Here is a 23,009-nt window from a genome sequence, read left to right as displayed (position 1 = left end):
AGAGCTAGCCCTGCTGGCCCCTCTTTTAAGGATGCTATAAGGTGTGGGAAAGATGGGGTGGGTCCTCTCACCAGAGCTCTGCTGTTTTGCTGGCTCGTGGGCATTTGCTCTCCTGTTTCTTGTGGTTTTGGCCAAGCATCGGGTTGATTCCCCGGATTTGAGGCAGAAGGTGTTTTCGGTCAGGGGCTGGCCAGGTGACCCTTAAAAATTGGCTGCACGGAAGTGGCTGGGACCAGAGATGCTCCACGGTAGGAGTGACGGAGGCTCCTGGTGCAAAGCCTGGCTCATGTAAGGAAATGGCAAAGGGGGACAGGAGCCGGCTGGGGGGGCTTTGGGAAGGTGGATCTGCCTCAGGAGAGGTGACGGATGGCTCGGCAGGTCTCATGCTGAGATGTGTTCCTAGGGGACAGCATCTGGAAACATAAATCACCTCACCCACGGTTCATCCTGAACTGCCGGGCATTGCTGACCTTCTGGTTTATGAGCACACGAACAAAGGGTCTGGGCGTCAGTAGCAGCGTTGGCCTCGAGACCTCCTAATCAGAGGATAATAGGGCCGCGCTCCCTGCCCCATCCATTTATTTCTCACCAGAGTCGAAGGCAGTCATGAGACGAAACTTGAGCAAAAGGAAAGGCTCTGGCTGGGGGTGAGGAGGCTCCTGAAATGGATGGAGCTCAGGGAAGATGATGCAGGCTTCATCTGAGCACATCTTCGGGGTTGCCGAGGCACAGGGAGGAAAACCCGCAGCAAGTGGAGCCGCTGCGAGCGGTGGGGGGGAACGGGGCTGTTTTGGCTGGGGTTACTCAAGGCTCTGTAGGCAAATAAAGGATTTGAGGGCATGGTGTGTGAGGCACCGTGAGTGTCTCCAGCACCTCGCAAGGTTTATGGCTTGTGTGCGGTTTGGGATTGCTTTCACCTGACCCCGAGGATGCGTGTTGTATTTTTGTCTAACGTTGGCACAGCCCCTGGCACGGCGGGGCCTGAGCGCACGGAAGATGTCGTAGAGGAGATTGAGGGGGAAGGAGGGACGTAAGTAGCTAAAAGAGGCAAAAGGGACACAGACAGAGGAGACAGATAGACCGGGAAGATATAAATAGACTGCAGTGGCAATTCAGTCCGAACTTTGGGCTTGTGCTCAGTTCCCCATCAAAGCTGTGAATCACGGAGGGTGTGGAGGTGGAACCATCGGGTGACCGCGGCAGCATTTCAGGATGCTCTGCTCATCCTCCTGTGAGGCTGTCCCTAGGAGCACTGGAATCAGCTCAGTGTCAGTGTGGAAAGAGCAATCAGAAACACTTATTTCATGCTTGAGTCAGGGGAGAGGGAGCACGAGCAAGAGAGTGCAAAGATAAGAACAAAAATGCAAGAGCATAGTGTGTTTTTAATGGAAGGGAGATTTATTTCTCTCTGTGTCTTTTTAAGCCTCTAGATAGATCATAAAAAAAAAAAAAAAAAAAAAACACAACCCACACACAACCTGTCTGCCTGAAATAGCTGAAATGTAATTTAAAGAGCATCATTTTAACTAATACTTCACTTCAGAGACACCTGCCCTATATTCATTGGAGATGCAGGCTGCATTAGAGCATCTGATTTATCTTTGGAAAGGATGTTTGAGCTCCTTTGTTCCTGCATGTCCCTCTTTACAAGGGAAGTGGCGTGGGCTGGTTCGGTGGGCTCAGGTCTCCACGTGTGGCCTGTCCCCACGTGGAGAGAGCTCGGGGGGGCTCTCTTGAGGGTCTGGGGGCAGGACCAGTGCCCCCAATTTGGGACGCGTGCCCATGCCTGCTGGCTGGTCCGGGGGAGAGGATCTGAGGTTTCACACTGATTTTAGCAGGACAGTGTGTGCCGATGGACCAGAAGAGGAACGGCAGGTAAACTTGCTGCTTTTTGGTACAGGGGGCTGTGGTTTGGCTGGGAATTACTATTTACAGGCACGTCCACTCAGGATGAATGCCCTAATGTAGATCCGTGAATCCCAGCTGACGTGAGCCACAGTTACTTGTAGGATGTGGCTAGTAGGGCCGCCCCACATGGAAATCTCTCCACCTACGGTTCCCATGACCACAGGCTCTGGTATCTTGTCATCCCTTATTATCTTCTCCTCCTCTGGGTATCTTATCATCTGTTGCACCTTTCTCTTCATTGTCTTCTTCCTTGTAAGGACAGGAAATGCTTGTCATTGCGTAGATGAGACCCAAAAAAGATGCAGTGCCTTGCGTGGGACTACAGCGTGGCAGAGCAGGGAGCGGTCTAATGGTGCAGGCATCAAAGCATCCTCTGCAGCTTACTGGCAGGCAGCAAGCGGGCTTTTCTGACCAAAAAAAATGGAATTCCACGAATGCAAATCATGGTTTTCTCCCGGGACATGACCCAGCAGAGGAGAGCTCCAGTGTCCTGGTGCATCCATCCCGAGGCAGCGGTGCCAGGGCTGGACCCAAAAAGCCCCGAGATCCCAAGCGGCTCGCTGATGCTGGGGGACGGATATCGAGGGCGAGCGGGAGGAAAGGCAGGAAGAGGAGAGTTATTGTCAAATCCCTAGCTCGCCCTTTCTGATCTGAAGTTCACTTGTAATATTTTTCTCGACTCCGGTTGCTAATGCGTTTTGTTCTCCAGAGTGCGCGTGGCCCGACTTCCCGCGCAGCCTTTAATTAGTTTCTGGATGATGACATCTCCGCTGAGAATCATCTCGTCGTGTCCCTCCGATCTCGGGGGGAGATAAAGGAATCTAATAAAGACGTTCAGCATTTCTAGGTGATGGGTTTGACAAGCTTTGTATTAGCAAGAAGTCGTGTTCAAACTTTGTCGGGCACACTCAGCGCTCGGTGGCTCGTACCCTCGCGGGGACGTCTCCCAAGGGTCCTATAGAGCCTCCGCCGGCGCCTGGTGGGACCAGGGACAGAGCTGGGGACCCTCTGTGCCCCCGAGCAGGGCAAGACAGAGTCTCCATCAATTTGACAGCCAGCCTGGTCACCTTGGAGGTAGCTGCGAGAAATGCTGTCGTGCTTTGATGAGAGGTGTCAGTGATGCTGGGGAGATGATGCCGGTGTCTTAAGGCTTCAAGATCCTTCAATTTTCTGCTTTTTATGAGGCAATGCTTGTCTTGTAGGGGGAATCCCAGGTGACTTGGGGGCAAAAACTGAAAACTAGATCCTAGCTCTGTGCCGCGTGCGTGGAGCTGAAAATGAGATCTGTCTAGACAGGGAGCTGATCTGTCGAACAGTCCTTGTTCGGCTGCATTTCTTCATGGTTGACAATACAAAAACCTCACTCTTACATCTTTCTTTGTTCCTTTTTCATTTCTGTTTGAAGGAGAAGTATGAAGTAGTTTATAAAGGAGATCTGCATCATTAGACTCATTGTAGGGAAGGAAACGATATCCAGAGCAGTGCCACGACTTCCTTTGGGCGTCATAATGTGAAAGCAGAAATCAAGCCTCCCAGACCTGAACGATGGATTCTGGCTGTGCTTTGAAGCTATTTATTAATAGTCTTACTAAGCAAACTCTTACTTTATTCCCCGGAGATGTGGGGCGTGGTTTCAGGTGTTTCTCCCTTTTATGGGGGAGATGGTAGAGTGAAGGTGCGGATCCTTTTGGAGCCTTGACAGCAGGCGACCCAAAGCTAAGCAGGCAGCACCCTGGCTACGTGGCACAGTGGCAAGTGACCTGGACCCAACCCAAAGTCAGAAGGAAGTCCTTGTGCTTGAGACCTGATGCTCCTCTTGTGCCGTGTTTATTCTGGCGCAGCCCTTGTTGACTGTGGTAGGAGTACTGCTGATTTATGCTGTCGTAAGTGGAATCAGATTGGGCTCCCTTTTGGCACTTAGCTATAAAGTCTGTCTGCAGAAAGCCTGCAGCTTATGCAGTGAATTATATCTGCGTTCACAAATACTTTACTAATGAATGATTGGAAACGTCTTTTTTCCCCCCTCCTCCTCTGAATTATTTCAATGCCTTGCCATATAACCTGCCGCAGAGACAGGTGTAAAAAATTTGGTGTCCTCCAAGCTCGGAGAGCTTTGCTGCAGTAGGAGCCGTTATCTACTTGGGAAATCATTTAGATACATCTCAGTGCTGTATGACACATCTCATTATGCCTTGCTTTAGAACGAGCAATTGCCATTAGTTATTTATTAATTGCTTATTAAGGTCATTATGTATGTCCTCTTAATTTCCAGGCTCCTTTCTTAGTGCCTTCGGCTGCTGCCAGGTTTGCGCAGAGGGGGCTGGGTCCCTCAGTGAAGCTGAGCCAAGCTCGGCGTGATTGTGCAAACCCAGGGTAGGATCCCCACCCAAAATCCAAAGGTTTTTGTTTACAAGCCAGCAAAGTAGCTGGAAGCAGGCTCGGAGGATGTGTTTTCCCTTCCTCGTACCCCCAGACTTCTTCCATGCGGCTCCTGAGCCGTGTTGATATGATGGAAGGATGATGCCCTCTCTGCTTTTCTCTTAATTATGGTCATGTTAGAGGAGCACGGACTGATTTAAAAGCCCATTACAATACACCTATAATTGAAGGCGTAGGTCTCCCAACTTGCTCTCTGCAAAGCAGACAGAAATCAAACAGGGAGGGAGAAAAATCAGAAATCGAAGAGGGAGAAGGCACAGCGGAGGTGCCTGTCCTGCGGCGGGGAGCGCGGGAGCTCTGCGTGTCTCCAGCCCTCCAGCTGCTGGGTGCACGCTGGGGTGGCCACGTCCCAGGGGGACAGCCTGGTGTTGGGGTCCCTACACCCCATCCCATCCCTGCCAGCTTTGGGGGCCCCTTCTTTTGGGGTGCAGGAGCGGGAGCTCAGCCGGCCTCATAGCATCGCCAGGAGCAGGGTTGGGGCTCTGCAGAAGCAGGGCCAGTGGCAGCAGTGCTCTGCAAAACACGGCGAAGTCGGTGGGTGACAGCGGTAAGAGAGTGTTATTAAAAGCAGGAGCTCCGGCAGCCTGATGCTCGGGAAGCTGCCAGTGCACATCACAGATCGCCCGCAGAAGTCAAGGCTGAGTCTCCCTCTTTTTCTTGCTTCAAGTTGCTTTTATAGTTGTTCTTTGTTGTTCCCTTTGATCTGGAGCAGATGTTGCTCGTGCGGGAAGATGGAGGTTTGCATGTTTTATGAGGGGGAAGCGAGTCTTACCGGGAGAGCCTGGCTGCTGGCAGGCTGCTGCTGTGGGCTGTGTGCAGGGCACTGCTGGGGCTTCCCAGCCCTAGTGGGGCATGGGTGATGCTGGATCCCTCGCCCGGCCACCGTGCAGCTGGGGTGGGCTGGCACGAGACCCGTTCTGCCCGGCTCCAGCACCAGAAATGATTTGTGGGGTTAGAAATGTGTGTGTGTCTCTGCAGTACTTGCTTGGCTCTTGGGTGAGTCCCTGAGCACACCTGGGGTGTGCTTTCCTTCACAGCACCACTGTCCCAGCAATATCCCCATGCACAGGCAGGATACAAAGAGATGATGCGGCCCCATCTCCCAAATTGGGCAGAATTTGGGTGGTTAAACCAAAAAAATGCAGTTCCTCCTTGCGAGCACCCAACCTGGTGAGGCTCACCTGCGGTCTCCTTCCCCTCTGTCTTTTGGTAGTGTTGCTCCAGATCCTTGCTCCCCTAACACCGAGGGGCATCCTTGTGTCTTACTGGTGCACGGCTGAAGTTTGGGGTGTCAGGGGGCCCAGCTGACTTTGCTCCCAGCTGCACCAAGAGCTGCATCCGGAGACGGCAGTGGGGGCACATTGTTGGGGACACATCCTTGGGGACACATTGTCGGGGACACATCGTCGGGGACAGGATTGTCATGGGCAGCGCAGCCCTTGCATGCAGGGAAGGTGGACGGGGAGATAACGGTGCATTCAGGTGCTGCAGGGTACGTGCAGGGGTGTTTGCACCCACGCTGGCTCTGGGACGGGTGTTTGGAGGTGTAGCAGGGATTTAGTGCCGGCGGCAGGAGGGTGCGTGCGCACACGGTGCAAGGCAGGGAATACATCTGTGTAGGCAAGTGCATATGCTTGGATCTGCAAAGACATATATCACCTGACTGAACACCCTCAGACGTGTAAGGCGCCATATGGCTTGGTTAAATATTTAAGCACACTGTTTTCTGTCCCAGGGACTCGGCGTGTGTGAGCGAGCGCCAAGTCCAGACAAACTCCGGGTGAGCCCTGAGCACTCGCAGAGGCTGCGGCAGTTCAGAGCAGCGCAGGGACCTTTCCCATCAGCATGGCGAGGCAAGGGAGGGGGAAAAACCAGAAGTCAGATCGATAAAACACCAGCCTGTCTCTGGGGAAATCTGCACTGTGTCACCGGAGCAGCTTGGCCAACACTGCCATGTTTAATCACTTCTGAGCAGGAGAGATGCTGAACACAAAAGGACTGCCCGCAAGGAGAGGGTTCCCGCCTGGGAAGCCAGCATTTATTCAGCTTTATTTATTTATTCGTTCCCATTGGGGCGCAGCTCCATCTGCGTCCCACGTTCAGCATAAGAAATTTCTCCTCTGCCCCATCCCTGCAGAAATGCCAACTGATGGATATAGCCTTTTAATGCAAAGGGAACGGCGGCACTGATGACCATTAAATAATATTAAATATATACTTGCGATCACTTATTTATTAAAGTTTCCCTCCCTAGTATAGTAAAAGCCTTACAACGTACCTGGTAAGTCTCAAGAAAGCCATTTTAAATAGTTCGTGTGGTTAATTATTCAAACGTTTAATTAGCATACAATAATTGTCGTGTTAAATCCTACCACTGCGCATTTAATTTAAGGGTAGGCTAAAGACTTCGCTGACGTTGTCGCTCTTGTCTGCTTCCCGTCCATGCCTGCCTCGCCTCGCCCTGGGCAGGCTGCATAAATTGCTGGAGACCGACCGAGAGCATCCCGAGCCTGCCAGGGCACGGGGGCTTTTCCCAAAAGTTGCATTTTCACTTGCAAATTTGTGATTGCAAAGTCTCCCATTGCCCAGCCAAGGAGCTTCCCAATAATTTCTCCTCCCCTGCCCGGTCTTAGCAAAATTAAAATCTCTGCAGGAGTGCTTGGTGCTGCTATACTGCTGAGGAGGAGGTTGTAATGCTCTTCAGGATGCGTTTCAGGAGAAGTGGAAATCAAAGTTTAATTTGTTTTAATTATGTTTTAGAATCTGGTCAGTTAATTTGATTACAAATTTTTGTCTGTCACCCGTGTGGGTGCAAATCCTTGTGTGCAGTAACAGAGCCACAATGCAAAGGCTGAATTTACTGCCTGTGAGTCTCGGTGAGCTCGGCAAAACAAGCTAAATTTGAGTGATGTGGATTCGTTAATTAAAAACATCGCAAAGGCTCCTTTTGATTTAGCAGGCATCGCATGGAAGACGACAGATAATGTTCTAGCTTTGCTGGGACCGACAGCTGGAGCCAGCCAGGGCTTCTTCCTGGGCGATCGTGGGCAATTCTCTCCACCACTGCTCATCCTTTTCCACCTCGAAACACCACCAGTAATACCTCCGTGGCCTATTTTAGCTGCTGATACGGAAAGCTCTGCTCTGGAAATACAACTTTCTGAAGCACGTTGGTTTCCTGGATAACAATCCCAGCCTCTCCGGGAGCACGGTGGGGCAATTGTAGCACCTTTGTCATTAATTGCAGCTCCTCGGTGGACTACGTGGCTTTTGGCAGAGCATCTCGCGGCTGTTCGTCCCAGGGGCCACATGCCCTTATGCCAGGCTTAATGACACTGATGAATATTAATATTTCCTTCGGTGTCATCTTTGCAGCCGCTGTCCTGTGTCCCCAGGTGTACTCAATCTCCTGCTGATCCGGGACCGTCTGATCCGTAGTTGTCCTCCAGTGCATGATTAGCAGATTAGCCGTTGTGCCCAGAGCAGCAAAAAAATGAACTCCCAGAAGCCCTTCAAAACAGGGAATAATTCATTACCCACCTTGATTTCCACTTAAAATGTACTTTAACTACACTTCCAACTACAAACCCTAAATCACCCTCATGTTCACAAAAAATCCATCATTTTTTATTTTATTGCACGGCACTGGCATGACATAATCCCTTCCAGAGCGTCTTGGAGTGCTTTACGGATCAATAAATTACTTACCTGCGTGGCAGAGGCAATGCGTGCAAGGCCATTGCAGTCATTCTGGCTCGGCGTTCGTGCACCAGCCAGTCCCTGTGCCTGCCCTGCTGGGGACAAGCAGGGACGGGGTGCACAGGGGTGGGTTGTGGGGTTGGGATAGCAGCACGGCACTGCTCGGGGCTGCGCGTGGGCTGCTCGATGAACGGGGCTCGGCTGGGGTGGGTGGAAGGAGCAGGATGCTCTGCGGGTGATTTGTGACTCTCCTGCAAAGCACCGCAGCGGGGTGCCAATCTTCTGCTAGGCTCTGGAGAATGGCTTGGAAAAAAATAAAATAAGTCGAGGAAGGTGATGGTCTTTATTATGTTCTGCAGGTGCAGGCTGATAACGGCAGCTGATCGTTTTTCTCGCACGGCGTGCCTGAGCTTGTAGAAGCCCCAGGTCACGCCGCCGCAAGGGCCGAGCGCTCCCCATTTGCTCCTTGTCCCTTCCCTCTCGTCGGCCCCACTCCTGGGCTCTGGGCCCCTTTTATCTGCCCAATTCCCTTGAATTCATGTTGGCAGCACCAAAGCAGCAGGAGGGCTTTCATCCCTGTCGAATTTCCCCTCCTTTGCATGATCTTAGAGCTCCTTGGTAGGCTCGTTGTCTTCACGAGAGCTCCTCGGTGCTCTCCTGCTTGCAAGGACATCACGGAGCCCATGAGCTGCAAGCCACGTGCTCATTTTGGGTGCTTTCATTGCACCAGGAGTGCCTCGTGGGGGGCTGGCGTTGTCCTGGGAGGATGCAGGTCTGCTAAAAAGGGCTGGTCGTGGCTGGGAGGACAGGGTCGCTACCAGCAGCGTGGGGGGAGAAGCACCGTCTGGCACATCACACTGGTGCTGGTAGGATCTGTCTGCAGCCTCCCAAAAATAACTGAATCCCCGATGACTACAAGTCCTTCCCACATCAACTCTGTCTCCTCCACCCCCCCGTTTCCCCTCTGTTTTCCTGTCGAGGCAGACGAGACTGATGGGCTCTTGCTCTGTTTGTCACGGTAGAAGGACGGGAATTCTGCCTCCTTCACCCTCATTTTCAGATTTAAGACAGACAGAACCGGCTGCATTTTTATTTCCCTCTTTGTGCCTCTGCAGTGTCGCCGAAAATTACCGAGATCTCTTCTGACATCTCCATCAACGAAGGTGGCAACGTCAGCCTCACCTGCATAGCCACGGGCAGGCCAGATCCAACAATCACCTGGAGACACATCTCGCCCAAAGGTAAGAGCCAAATGTTGCCCAAAATATTCCAGGCAGGGGCACGGGGAGGGCTGGGAGCGACTGGGGAGGTGCTGGGGGCTGGTTCACCTGGCCCTGCAGCTGCAAAGAAAAGGTGGTGAGCGCTAAAAAGCTGCGATGTGCTGCAGGAGCTGACGGTTTTGTAAGAGAAATATCCATTCTGGTGGTCTCGGAGAGGAGATTGGTGGTTTTCTTGGGCAGTTATCAGCCTGAGGGTGTTGTGCTTGTCCCTCGGGAGCCTGGGGCTGCCCCAGGTCGCTGGAGCTGCCGCCGTGGGTGGTCGCATGCAGCAGGCTGCTGGCAGCCGCTTCGGGCGCCTGCTGAGACCTTTTTTGGGGAATAACACACATTGCATCAAAGAGGGGCTGGATATAGTATGAATCAACAAGAAAAAACGCAAAGCATTAATTGGTAACCTTGTTAATTGGCAAGCAAAACCTGAGCAGAACTGCGGGGGTGTGACTGCTGGGGAGCGAATTCCCACGCGCGCCCGTCTGGGACGGCACCATTTCAGACTCCTTTCCCGGCTGTTTTTGGCACTCCTTTTGCATTTTGCTGCTCCAACTCTCCCAGCTTTGCGGGGATCTCACTGATGAGCTGGGGGAAGGTCGTTTTGGGTGGGATGAGCCATCTGGCCAAGGGATCCTCTGCCTCCCACATCGCCCATCTGAGTGCTTGCATTCGACCTCGGTCATTTTTAACCCTGGGTCTTACCGACGTGGGCTGTTGTCCCAGACCACTCCTCAAAGTCTCCTCGGGGATATCCCGGCCGGGCTGTCCAGCAGCCGAGGGAGACGACGCAGCAGCAGCAGTGATGGATGGCGCCGTGTCTGCTCCCTCCATTCAGCTGCCTGGCGATGGCTGCGGTGTCTCAGTGCAGCTCCATTGATTTTTGCTATTTGTCTGTGCTGTAGCAAACTGCTGGGCCAGATCCATCACTCTCTGTGGCCCAGGCAGAGAGCGAGCTGAGTCAGTGGCAACTCAGCCTGCTTTGTTGACAGGAGCCTCTGAAAAAGCCATTCCCTGGTGCAGGAGTTGGCTTATTCGCTGTAGGTGGCCGTGTCGGAGAGGGTGGCCTTCGGTCGGCGTCTGGGCATGGACCGTGATGAAATGCAGGGAGCAGATGTGTGCTGCTCTCAGCCCTGACCATGGCACCTACCCGCGGCATCAAGTTGCTGTCACTCTGTCACCACCGGGCAGCACTGATGGTTGAGCCTGTCCACGTGCTGTCACCTTTAAGCCTTCTTTCCCTTTGTCCTCTTCCCCTTCCCCGCCCTGACTGCATCTTTTTGTCTCGCTCAAGCTCCTCACCGCCTGTTTTTTGCACGCACTTGGTTTTTCCTGCAGGCCCTGCTCTCCTTCCCGCATCCCCTCCTGCTCCCCAGGACCCTCCTCTCCCCATCCTGCACCCCTCACCAGCTTCTCCTGCAGCCATCCATCCTCTCCTAACCAGGCTCCTGGCTTACGAAGCCTCTTGTCTTCTTTCACAAGGGCTATTTTCGGTGTTTGCTGCCATCCAGCAGGTTTCTTCCCCCAGGGAATCTTTACCTGCGCTTGAACCAGATGTTTCCATTTTACTTAGGACTTAGCTGCTATGGAAACTGAGGATGCACCACAAGAGGAAGAGTGAGCTAATCAGAAATTACCTGTGGTGCTGTGTAATTTGCAACAGCAGCTCTTACCCGATTTTGGCCATGATTAGGCATTCTGCTTTCAAAACTCAAAGAGAACAAACAATCACAAAGATTTACCTGAATCTGGCCTCCTGCCGGTGGAGGGTGCTGAGCCCGGAGGTGGCCCAGGACATCTCCGGTGCCTGCCCATGTCCGTTCCCAGCTCAGCTCCTCTCTTCTTTCTCTCTCTGGGTCTGCTGCAGCCACCAAGCGGGGCCTCCGGTTCTCTGTTTTTAATTCAGCACACATATGAGAGGTGAGGATGTGCAGCATGGGGACTGAAGGAAGAGCCAGGGCAGGTGCCCAGAGGTGCTGTAGAAGATGCCGAGGCCGTAGCCATTTCCCTAGCAGGACAGGGTATGATTTGGAGAGCCAGGAGCCTCTGCAGTGACTGGGGACCCAAAGCTGGCTGCTGGCCCCTCTCTTGGCCAGACCAGGCTCTGCATCGATGCACATCCCCGGGGAAATCCCAAGCAAGCCTCCTGTTCCTTCGCGCCGTCTTTCTCCATCTCGCTTGGAGTGGTGGAGAAAAGGGAGGGGGGAGAATTGGTTAAGGGAAAGCTGGTGCATAATTGAAGGGTTTACATAGCGGATGGGTAAGCGGCTCTCACCGCTGCCTCTGGGGAGAGGCTTTGATAGCGCCGTCTGTGCCAGGCGCGGGCGGGCTGGGAGCTGAAGGAGCTGCTCCCCGCGCCTACCCCGGCAAGCGCTCCTCTGCGCAAAGGCACTTCACGGGCTCTATTATTTTCTTGGCAGCTGTAAGTCTGTTTTGTGGCTCTTGGTGAGAAATGGAGCAGATAAGTGTGTTTGCTCACTGGAGGAGCATGCAGTCTGATCCCGCAGAGGATTTACACCCGAAGCAGCTCAGCTCCCCAGTGGCTTATCCCACTCCAGACCCTTTTTTCAGCCACCAGCTCCTGGCAGTGCAGCCCAACAGGTTGAGGTAGAAGAAGAAGGGGCTGGGGGGAGAGATGCAGTCACGTCTTCCTCCATCTCAAGGCTCTGCTGAGAAGCCACAGCCAAGGCCATGGGCTCGGGTGCTCCAGCTGGCAGTGGGACTGGCAGCAAACTATACCAGTAAGCCAGGCACCAGCATCCAACGGGCCAGCTCCATCCCCTCTGGGCTGTCTGCTCTTGGCATCCACGAGGCGCCAAGCCCAATAGGACGGCAGTCAAGAGGGGCATCCCCAGCAGGGCAAAGGGAGCAGGGCAAAGAAAGGGAGAAGGACCTAGATAGCCATGGTCAAGCTATAAACCCAGAGCAAAGGCAGCAGCACCTATTTAGAAGGTGTGGGGGTTGTGCAGGAGGTCCAAAAGGCAGTATTGCGTGTGTGTTATTGTGCGTGCGTTACTGTGTTTGTGTTATTGTGTGTGCAGCACCGTGTATGCACCGTATTTGCACCCGTAGTGCCCAGCATCTCTTAGTTTCAAAGGCTTCAGATGTTTTGTGGTCCCCAGCATCACGGTGTTGATGCCATCCGCGAACTGTGGTGAAATCTTCCAGTTAATAGTTTGGTTATGGTCACTCAGGTGTTTCCATAGTTACTGGGCTCTTTATTTATTTTTTGGGTAACTCTGATGTTGTCATGGTGATTGCCACGTTGTCAGTCTCTCGGTGGACAAAAGCTGGAATTTCTTGGCTTAGGGAAAAGTTCAGTGTCCTGAGCTGCTGGGCACCGGGCAACGCTTGGTGCATCGGGCAGGGCCAGGGACATGGGGAAAGGGTGCACCAACTGGCTGGGCATGCAGATACACCGCTGACATATCTGCCTGGCCAGCACCCATCTGCCACAAACGGCTATCCTACAGCCAGGGGCTGCATCCAACTTGTCATCCTTAACGACCCTTGATGGACTTTGCTGCCATGGTTTTGTCTAATTGCTGTTTGATTATCGCTGTAGTATGATGGATTCTGGTGTAAGGCTTAAGACAGTGGCTGCCAGAGTAGGAAAACATTATGGTTTGGCTTGATGGTGTATTTACTCGTAAGAGGGCTGATCAAGAGGTCTTTATAGCGGGAATCCCTCATTAATCTTAGGATTAGGCTCGGCGATGAAAGCTGGAGCCTGTGCGGAGCCAGAGCCCCGCACCACATCCGAGCTGGGACGCGCGGGGCCGGTGCTGCCTTGCTGCTTGGCCAGGCAGCATCGCGAGGGGGGCGAGCTGCTCGGAGGGCCCCCGTTGTGCCGCGACCCAGGTGTCCCCCGTGATCAGCTGAGTTAACCTCGGCAGCCCTCCGCTTCCTCCCTGGAAGAGGCATAATAGCAGTCCCTCATCCGGCAGGACTGATGGGAGGATAAATACATTCAGGACGTGAGGTGCTTGGGCGCGGGAGTAATCACAGCTCGTATATGCACTTAAGATAAATGAGACTTGGTGGCCTAATGTGGCAGAGGTCTCTTGAGATCATCTGTCTATACATCAGCAGCAAAGCAGCGGAGGGACTCTGGGAGAAGTCTGGTATATTTGGATATATTGATTCTCTCTGGCTCTTGGCGGGGCTTAAAACAAGAAGACAAGCTGCTGCAAAAAAAAAAGTGCAGCTTGAGGAGCTGCATTTCCCTGGGAAGGGGACACATCTCCTCCGTTCAGAGGCTTGTCCATTAAGCACATCAGTTTCTGTCCCAAATCTTTCCAGGTCCTTTCTGAACTGCAGGCAGGGGCTGCTTTGCCTGGCGAGCATAGTGTGGGATGTTTGTAGGTGGGACATCAGGTCTGGAGCCTGGCCAGGAGGCACTGAGAGAAGCCAGGGGAATCCGCTTGGGTGGCAAATCTCTGCCTGCCTCTGTGCTGTCATCGCCCTGGCAGTGATCAGCTCAGCATCCCCAGGGAAAGCTCCCTGTAACCCTGCCTCGAGTCACCTAATTAACTTAGTAACAGCGAGCTGTACTCTCTGCTGGTCATTTTAACAGGGCAGTAGCTCTCAAAGAGAGCAGAGGGTTTGTGCAAGGCTGCTTCTGTGTTCCTCCAGAGCCTCGTGTTTCTGCGCTGTCTTTTGTTGTGGGTTCAGGAGGTTTTGGAGGAGGCCAATACATCTGCCTTGCTTCTCTTCTCAGTATTTAGGCGGCATGGATTTGTCTGAACCTCCTTAGCCTGAAAAACATCAGAGCCATCCAAAGCTCACAGTGTTGAGGAAAGGAAAGGTATAAGCCCCTCTTCGGGAAGAAGGACTTGTGGAGATGTTGTATGGGCGTATAGACACGCAGTGTCTAAAGGAAGGCAGTTGAGTCCTTCTAATGTCACTGGAGCAAAGAGTCGGGGCTGAGCTGGGTTGGGTTGGGTTGGGTTGGACTGGGTTGGGTTGGGCTGGGCTGGGTTGGGTTGGGTCAGGTTGGGCTGTGCTGTATTGGGCTGGGTCGGGTCGGGTCGGGTCGGGTTGGGTTGGGTTGAGCTGGGTTGTGTTGGATTGTGTTGGGTTGTGTTGGGATGTGTTGAGCTGTGTTGGGTTTGGTTGGGCTGTGCTTTGAGCTGGCTGCTCTGCTGTACGTGGCATCCCAATTCACCTCGTTGCATGCATCCCCCTGGTCTCGCAGTGGCCTTTCTCCAGCACCGAAGCTCTTAACCACCTGCAGAGGCCAATGCCAAGGCATCACCAGGGCCAGGCATCTTGCAGAGGCTTGGCCGAGATTGTCGTCCTCCTTCCAGGAGGCATTGCAGGCCTGGGCTCCGGCTAAATTAACTGAAGCATTTCAACAGGCTCCAATCCTGTCGGCAGCTCAACCGTCCCCTTGTTTACTGTTGAAATAATTACTGCTTTGCCATAATATTAGCTCTGAGCCGTGACTCCATTACCATTATCGCCGGAATATTACCCATTTATTATCTCCCAGCAACCCTGGAAGATGAACACTAGGCTTCAGAGACCAATTGTTTTACAACAGACAGGATCTTGGTGTGCATTGTTTAATGAGGTAAACTACATTATAGCCGGCATTAATTTGGCTGCAGTGCACTCCACTAAATCATTGTTAACCTGTAAATCTGCCACCCATTTTGATGCACACTTAATCAGCGCCCTCTGGACAGATCCACTGGGAAAAGGGTCATCGGTGACCTGGCTCTGTTGGCACCACATGGGGTGCCAGTGCCAAGGGCACGTTTCGTGCATGGCCATGGTGAAAGTGAAGGCAGTGCTGGTGGCTGGCATTGCCAGGGCTTGCTTGTAAAGTTCTTGCACTTGTGCTGCATCCTGCAAGGCGATCCTGCCAGGAGTAGGGTGAATATTTCGCCCCTGGAGTGCCAGCAGCTTCCTGCGGGAGCAGGATTAGGCAGGAGTGACTTAAACCTGGTTAATGCATTGCACACCTCATGCACTGCGCGGTTGGCTGTGGTTAGCTCTTTGTAGCATTTCCCCTCCACTGATGTGCCCTCTTTCTACCTGCTATTTCGAAGCAATAGGAGATTATGTACTTATATGCGTGTATATATAAAAGTAATATTTTTGATTCCCTGCATGGTGGAAATGAACCCTCTCAGCTGATTTGTTTGCATATTTGGCACAGCCGCCTTTAAAATACGCATTTTAGTACAAAAATAACTAGACCCCTACCAGCTACAAATGAGGCAGTGCCTTTCTGTTATGGAAAGGGGAAAAAAAGAAAAAAAACCTCTCCGCTTCAGCATGTTCCCTGAACACAGCTTTGCAATGTCACGCTTTCCCTCCTTGCCAGAGGCAAGGCGTGCGCAGTTCCTCGTCGTCATCCGGGGACGCGTGCGGGCCGGCTGCTCGTGTGGAGGTACAGCCGCCCGCGTCGGGAAGCTTTTCCCAGGCAGAAAGCAGGCAGCTCTGCCTGCACCTGAGTTTTTATCCATGGGCTCATCCCATTGCTGGCTCGCTGCCTTTCCGAGGCACCACGCTACTGCTAAAGGCCCCGATCTGCATCCGCACCATGCCCGGCAGAAGGGAGCTGGGGCCCTGTACAGAGACATATTAATAAGAATATTGGAGATTTATTTTTCTTGCTCCCAAGCCGACCTATTTGCATGACAATCTCGTAAGCCCTGCATGTGCACAGCAGCGGCAGGACTGGGTGAGAGGAGCGGGGAAGTTTCCATTCACTCCGGTGCCCGGCGTGACGCCCTCTCCGAGCATCCCTCATTTCGCCTTTGTGCAGAGACAGCGGATTTCAACCCATCCCTGTATCTTTTCACCCAGCCACTGCAGAAGGAAGGGTTTCATTTATTTACTTATTGTGAAGGGTAGGACGAAGCGGACAAAAAAACAACACGCTGACAGCGTCAGCTTGCCGGATTTTCTGTCTCTTCTTTAGTGATCAGAGCGGCTCCCTCCTTCCTGGGTAAATGGGAGGCTTTGTGTCGCTGGCTCGCTCCCTGCCTGGGACTTGCCTTTCATTCAGCTGGCATTAGGAAGCGGAGGAAGAGCAAGGGACGGGAGTGTCTGAGATGTGAGAGATCTCCACACAAATTAAAACCTTTTATCAGGCCCTAATAGCTGTGCAAACTAATTATATTTGGGCCAAACTTTGCCAGAGACTCCCCCGAGGTATTATTATAAAAATCTGAGCTGTGGAAACGCGTCCCCATTCTGTCAACACCGGGTCGCTTCAGCTATAGAAAACTCAGCTCCGGCTCATTTTAGCTCCCGTGATGTGCTTTGCATAAGCCGTGGCAGTTGTTTTGGGGAGGATGGAGCCTGGCCAGACCGTGTAACATGTGGTCCAGGTCTGTCGAGCCCAGGGGAATTTTTTCCATTGACATGGCTTTGGGGGTGCAGACGTGCATCTGGGATGCCTCCATCCCTGGAGAGACAGGAGGTGGTGATGAGTTTGGTGCATCCTCCTTTCTTCTTCTTCCTCAGCTCCCTTCCTTCCCCTGTAACAGCTGCTTGGTGCATGGGATGCCAAGTCTCAGGATATCCCACACCTCACCTGCCCTCAGTGGCTGTAGGTGGAAGCAGCACAGGGAAATGCTCAGATCCAAAGTCCTGCACCTCTGATGTTCATCCCGGTGGGAAGGACAGCCCCTCGCTCTTCTCCCCATGCCCACCGTTCCCCTGCCTGCCTTGTGCTCTTCCCCTGTGCAGATTGCTGGCTAATGGGGTGGAGCTAGCGAGAGTGCTCTCTATTAATGGAGCAGAATATAAACAGAATAAAGCCTTCATTTCCCGGGCTGTGATTTCATTATTAATATACTTTACAGTTCACAGGTTGTTCATTTGCTTCCATGTTTTCTCAGCTGGTGTAATCTGCAGCTCAGAGTGAGAAGAGTCATAAAATTTCCATTTCCAGTTGAATGTGCGTCCAATTCGCCGTGAAATGTTTCTCTCTGTCGTGAATATTAAGTGCACGAGGAGTCAGTAGCTGCGGGATTAGGCAGGGCAGGTTGCCAGCCCCCTCTCTGCATCCCGGGGGTGCGGGTGCGAGCGATGCTCGTGACATGGAAGATGCAGAGGAGGCGGCTGGAGGAAGGTGTCAGGGCATCGTGGAGGAGCAGAGAGGGAAGGGTGGCACGGAAAGGTCTAGGGACTGAGGGGAAAACTGTGTGGTGGAGAGAGGAAAGAAAACAAATGCAATAAACTAGAGAGAAAGAGAACAAAGTTGGGGAACAGTGAAGAACCGGGCTGCAAGGAGGGATGTGATGGGCAAAGGATGCCCAAGACCTGGTGGAGCTGAGCTGAGCTCCTCCGCCTCACCTCCCTGTCCCACAGCCATGACACATTGTAGGGAAAAAGTCACACCAATGTGTGCCCGTTTGTAAATCAGTCTGCTCTCTGTGCTTGGGCCAGCACCACGGGCTTTGGGGCTGGGCCCTTCCCCTAGCCTGAGCACGTGTGGAAAGGGTTTTCTTGTCTCCAGTTTGCGTGGCTGGGCAAGGAGCTGAGCCGCGCTCAGGAGCTGCTCAGCTGCCCCGTCCTGCGCCTGCTGAGCAACAGCAACAAATAGCCCTGGAGTGGCAGAGCATGTGCGTGGAAGCGTGCAGAGGCAGAAAATAGAGCTTGTCACATGAATTGGGGAAGAAAAGTGTTCTGCTGGTGGTTCCATGGCCAGCAGGAAAAAGCAGGGAGACTTGTTGCATATTCTGTGTGCCCTTGCATGGCTTTAGCAAAGCAGAACATCCCCTCTGGGGCAGGGCAGCAGGAGCGCGGGTACTTGTAGGGTGGGAGCACTTATACATGGGTGCATGTGTGTCTTCAGGCTTGCTTGTACAAGAAAGAGGAGCTGCGTGACTTTCCAGGTACGTGTGTACACGTCTGCCGTGGCAGTGGGCACAGCTGGCAGCACATGTGGCCCTGTGGTGGGCAGGATGCCACAGCTGGAGGTGGTGGCAGATGCCCACCACCCATCCCTGTAGTAGCGCTGTGTGATGCCACATCCAGCACTGCCACTGCCATCAGGAAGAGGACAAAAAGCCAAATCCTGGTGGTGTGCCCTGGCCGTGGAGATAACTCGGGTGCTGCCCGCAGCCGGCACCACCGTTTCCATCCAACTCTTTGCTGAAATGACTTCTGCCATGGCGTTCCTTACTGTGGAGAAAAAAAATGCCTCTTCCTTTCCCATCTCCTCTCGGTCGAGTCAAGATAATAATAGTCTTTTTCTGATCCCCTGAACTTTCCCATCTGCTTGGTAAAACAATGGCAATTCTTTTTCCTCCCGGCCTCTCTCTCTGTCTTCCTCTCTTTTATTTTTATCCTCCTACAGAATAATTTAAAGATGCAGCAATGCTGTAGCCCAGGGGTTTTTCCCCTTCCTGTGATACACTGCTGTTATTTAAAATGGTTTTTCCTTCTCAGAGGGGTGCCTCTGCTCCCCTCCCCGCACCACCCCACCTGCCAGGATGCTGCGGGGCTCAGCCCACTCTCCAGTCCCTCCCAGTTCCCTGGGGCCAGCATCACCCGTCCCTGCTGGTCCTGGCATCCCCGGCTCCCTGCCCTCAGACCCCGTGCCCCCGGTTGTCCCCCACCCATCTCACTGCCCGCACCTTCCGCCAGCTCCTCTCGATAAGCCGCAATATTGCGAATGGTCCTCCAGAAATGGAGACATCAGCGCCATAAAACATGAGGGACAGAGCAAGGCCACTGGGCTGGAAAATAGCGTGTCTGAAAAAATGAAGACAGGCTAAAGATGATGGAGAGGCGACAGCCAGCCTCACCAGGCCCCGGTTCGGATGGCTCTGGGGGTTAAAAGATGGGGTGGGGGGGCCTGGCTGAGAGCCACCAAGGGCTGCTGCGGAGCGGTGTGAGCCATGCTCTGGTCCCCCAGGCACCCTCGGGTCACCACATCAGCCTTGTTATCAGGGCTTCCCCGCCTCGCTTCAGTGTAACGGTTGTTCCCTGTCTTATGAAAAATTGGAAATTTATCTCTGATCAGCCCTCGCCTCGCCTGTCGGCTCCCCGGGCTCGCTGCCCCCGTTTCGGTCTGACAGGCACCGTGTACCAAATTCCCCGCGCGACGAGCTGGCTCCGTGCTGTTCAGGGTGGTCCCCATCCAAGGGGAAGAGGGGGAAAGGAAAATATCCCCCGTTCCCTGAAAGCCGTCGGCCAGGCTTGCCACGAACCATGTGCAGGGAAAGTTTCCCAGATCGCTAGGACTTCGTGCCAGCACCCTGGATGAATTCAGTCAGCACTTGACGCTTATTTTTTCACTCTAATGCCATTATGCCACTTGCTTCCCTTCCTAGGGATATTTTCTTAATGCGGCTGAAATGCAGCTTAACTGAGGTTACAGCCATTTAGCGCTTTGGATTGAAATTGCGTCTTAAGAGCTTGTCCTGCGGAGAAAGCCTTTGGGTTTAAATTTGCAGCTGGAGGGACCTCACGGTCCCGGCCACCAGCAGCTGTTTTGCAGACAAATGTGGAGGAAAGTGGGGCACCACAAGCTGGGTCAGGGCTGGGGATGCTCTTGCCCCCATCACGATGCAGGCTGGAGGGCGAGGGGTAGATCTTGCCACCGTTATCCCCATCGCGATACCTGCGACAGTGACCCCCCATGGCATTTTTTTGGGGTGCTTTGCACAACTTCTGTGAACAGCAGGCAGGAGCAGCTCGTTCCTTGGTGTTAGCCGGGGCTGAGCCTTGCGCACCGCGGCTTCTCCTCGAGAAAGCTGCCAGCAATGGGACGGGCTCCAGGAAAGCCAAGTTGCAACAGGATTTAATCGAGGAGCAGAGCTCCCGCAAACAGGATGTGTGTGTTTGTCTGAGTGATTTTCTCCAGGAGCATCTGTCACTCTCAAACATCCCGGCATCATTGCGGCAAATTATTTAAACACTACCCACTGTACCCCATCTGTCAGCCAGCCCCTCCGCACGTATGGGGCCCTACCTTGCCTCTTCTCCAAAGGAACTCGCCGGCAAAGGCTGAGAGCCAAACAACAGGACAAATTAAATCAAAAGCACAGCTTCGGCACCCAGGGGGAAAATGCACATCAGCTTTGACTTATTGCACGGCGCACGCTTACAAGAGAGAAGCAGCGGCTTTTGTCACTGCAAGGGGCCATGAAAAATGAATTAGGGCCGCTGCTGGGAGAGGGCATGCAGGAGAATCCTTCATTCTGGCGACACTGTCCTCTCTCACCTTGCGAGCAGCAACGGGCAAAAATGGTGGGGAGGAAGAGAGAGTAAAGGAGGAAAGGCGAGGGGACGGCTTGGGCTGCAGGCAGGGATGGAGAGGCTTGGATGCCCTGAGAGCGGCATCGAGGCTCGAGCGGGAGCACAGGGCGGCCGTGAGATGTTGGCTCATCAGTAACCATCAGAAGAAAGCTTCGCTCCGTTCCCATGGGGCTCCGTGTGAGCATTTTTTGGTTTACATTGGGCCTTTTGCATGTGCGCCTCCATTGAAGCAGAAAAACTGCGTGGGAAGTGACTCAGTGCTGGTGGCAGCGTCTGCACTGTCAAACCTCTCCTCTAGGACCCTTGGTGCCACCACAAACGCCACCACCTCACCCTCCGAGCAGGTAGACACCGAGGAAGAAGCTGGCTGGCTCCATGCTTGTGATAATACATCAGTATCTTGAGGAAAACAGCCCTCCAACAAGCCCTAAGCCCATCTTTGCTACAGGTCTGATGCCGCCTAAGTGCTTGGTGACCTGCAGCCACTGCTAATTTCCTTGCAGAGGGTGGCATGTGGTGGCCAGCCCGGCCCCTCTACTGGCTCTGGGCTTTGTGAGCAGCACCTGGGGAGGAGGCAGGGGCCGGGGAGCACCCATCTGCCCATCCAGGGTGCTCGCTGCCACTTTGCTAAGCCCCGAGAGGCTTCGGAGCCAGCCCTGCTCTACCACACATGGAAATGAACGGGCTCGTTCTTTACGCGCCTCGTTTGCTCCAGAGTTAGAGCCTCGTTCAAGGGTGGCTGGTCCCCGAGTTGTTGTGTCTTGTGTCTTTAAATATTAATTTCCATAATCCTTTTATTTCCCAGGGAACTACTTCTCACAAACAAAGGGTTTAATGCTCCTTTTTTATTCCCGGTAACAAATAAGTCACATGAAGCTCGCAAACATCCCGGCAGCAGCCAGCCGCGCGCACGAGCAGCAGCAAACCGTGCTGAAGTCACGGTGTGTCGGATGGGGAGGACGAGAAGAGCATCCCCAAGGGATCACGGGTCTCACGGTCACATCATCCCGAGATGCTCACCCCGACAGGGAGGGCAGGGGCTCGGCTGCGCTGGGAAGCCCCCGTGCAGCCCGGGATCCTGATTTTTTTCCATCTTGGCACCTCTGACGTGCCTTTTTGAGATGGAAGATTTGAGAGCCGAAGGCTGGGCAGCACAATAGAAGATAGACTGCTTGTACCTCATTGTGTGGAGAATAGATGGGCTGCGGGCTCCCGGAGAATAGGAGCTGCCACTCAGGTGGCTTTAATAGAACAGGCGGCAGATAGATTTCAATAAAAGAAATGAGTATAAATATTGTTAGCAGAGAAGAGAGGGAAAGTGAAAAAGATCTTGTTTGACTAGTCACAGTGGGAAACTTTCAAGGACTTTTAAGCTAAAAACTCTGCACAATGGTGCTATAATGGGCGGCTCGGCTGCGGCTCACGGCACCAGCAAGGCAAGCGGACCGGGCAGGCATCCCCGGCGTGGTGCGGCTTCATGCAGGAGGTCCGGCTGCTGCATGGCACAGGGGTGAGGTGGTTGTACCAGGGAACCCGCTCACTGCTGTCGGCACTGGGTCACCTCCTCCATTTTAGCTCCCCGTGCCTTGCGTTGGCCATCCGTGGTGTGGATGGTGGATGTGGGTTAGGCTATAGGGCTGTGCATATAGGCTGACCGGCTGGGGGTAGGCGATGTGATGGCATCAGGAGGGTCTCTGCAAGCTGCATGTCCCAGTGGGCAGTGAGATGTGCTGCACATACCCGTTTAGTGGTTATCTGGGTTGTCATAGGGCAGCAGAGAGCCAAGCGTGGTCTTGGCGCTGGTGGCAGATCGCCGAGCAAGCACAACCACAAAGGTGGGACCCGTGAAAGATCCAGCTCTGAGCAGCACAGAAAGTCGGAGGGCCTGGATGAATGTCTTCCCCAAAGCAAAGAGAGGGGTTCTGGCAGCGGGCTGCAGAGCTGCAGCCTGTGGGATTTGTTCCTGGTCATGTTTGGAGGACACCTGCAGAAATCCCTCGTCCTGTCCCCATGCTCACGGACAGCCCATTGTTCGGAAACACTCCCCGCTGTGTGCATCAGCCCAAAATCACACTCAGGGGTCTGCAGGAGGCTCCTCCATCACATCTCAAGAAGAAACAGAAGGCATCATCGGCTCCCAGCTACACCCAAAATAGCTGAAAGGAGCAGAAAAACCCAGTGCATCTGCCGTGCCGCATGGCCGTGCATGAGGACAGGCTTCCGTGGTCTAGAGGAGGAGGGGACATCGATCCCGTCGCAGAAGGACTTCACGGCGAGTGTGGATCTATCGCTCAGCATGTGCACCTGCCTGGGGGCACCCCGGAGCCCCCAGCACAGCGGTGTCACCGGCTGCCTCGCTCTTTTGCAGCCCACAGAGCCGTGCACGAGAACGCGAAGCAAAATTGGATGTGAAAGTTCTGCCGAAGCCAATTCAGTGAAGGGCACAAGCAAGGAAAACACAGTGTT

At 53.5% G+C, this 23,009-nt stretch overlaps 1 protein-coding gene across 14 annotated transcripts in view; it reads left to right on the top strand.

The window, feature by feature from the left end:
- NTM (neurotrimin) overlaps window positions 1-23,009 on the top strand; it is a 343,561-nt gene that overhangs the window by 305,676 nt on the left and 14,876 nt on the right. For all 14 annotated transcript variants that reach the window (XM_083808756.1, XM_083808751.1, XM_083808752.1 and 11 more), the window contains one exon: window positions 9,162-9,287. In XM_083808756.1, the coding sequence (XP_083664882.1) occupies window positions 9,162-9,287 (126 nt within the window). The remainder of the gene's footprint in view (window positions 1-9,161; window positions 9,288-23,009) is intronic.

This window comes from Anser anser, assembly GCF_964211835.1.
Source record: "Anser anser genome assembly, chromosome: 22".
Taxonomy (NCBI): domain Eukaryota; kingdom Metazoa; phylum Chordata; class Aves; order Anseriformes; family Anatidae; genus Anser; species Anser anser.
The sequence above is the reverse complement of the archived record's forward strand: the minus strand, read 5'-3'. Positions and strand labels throughout refer to the sequence as shown.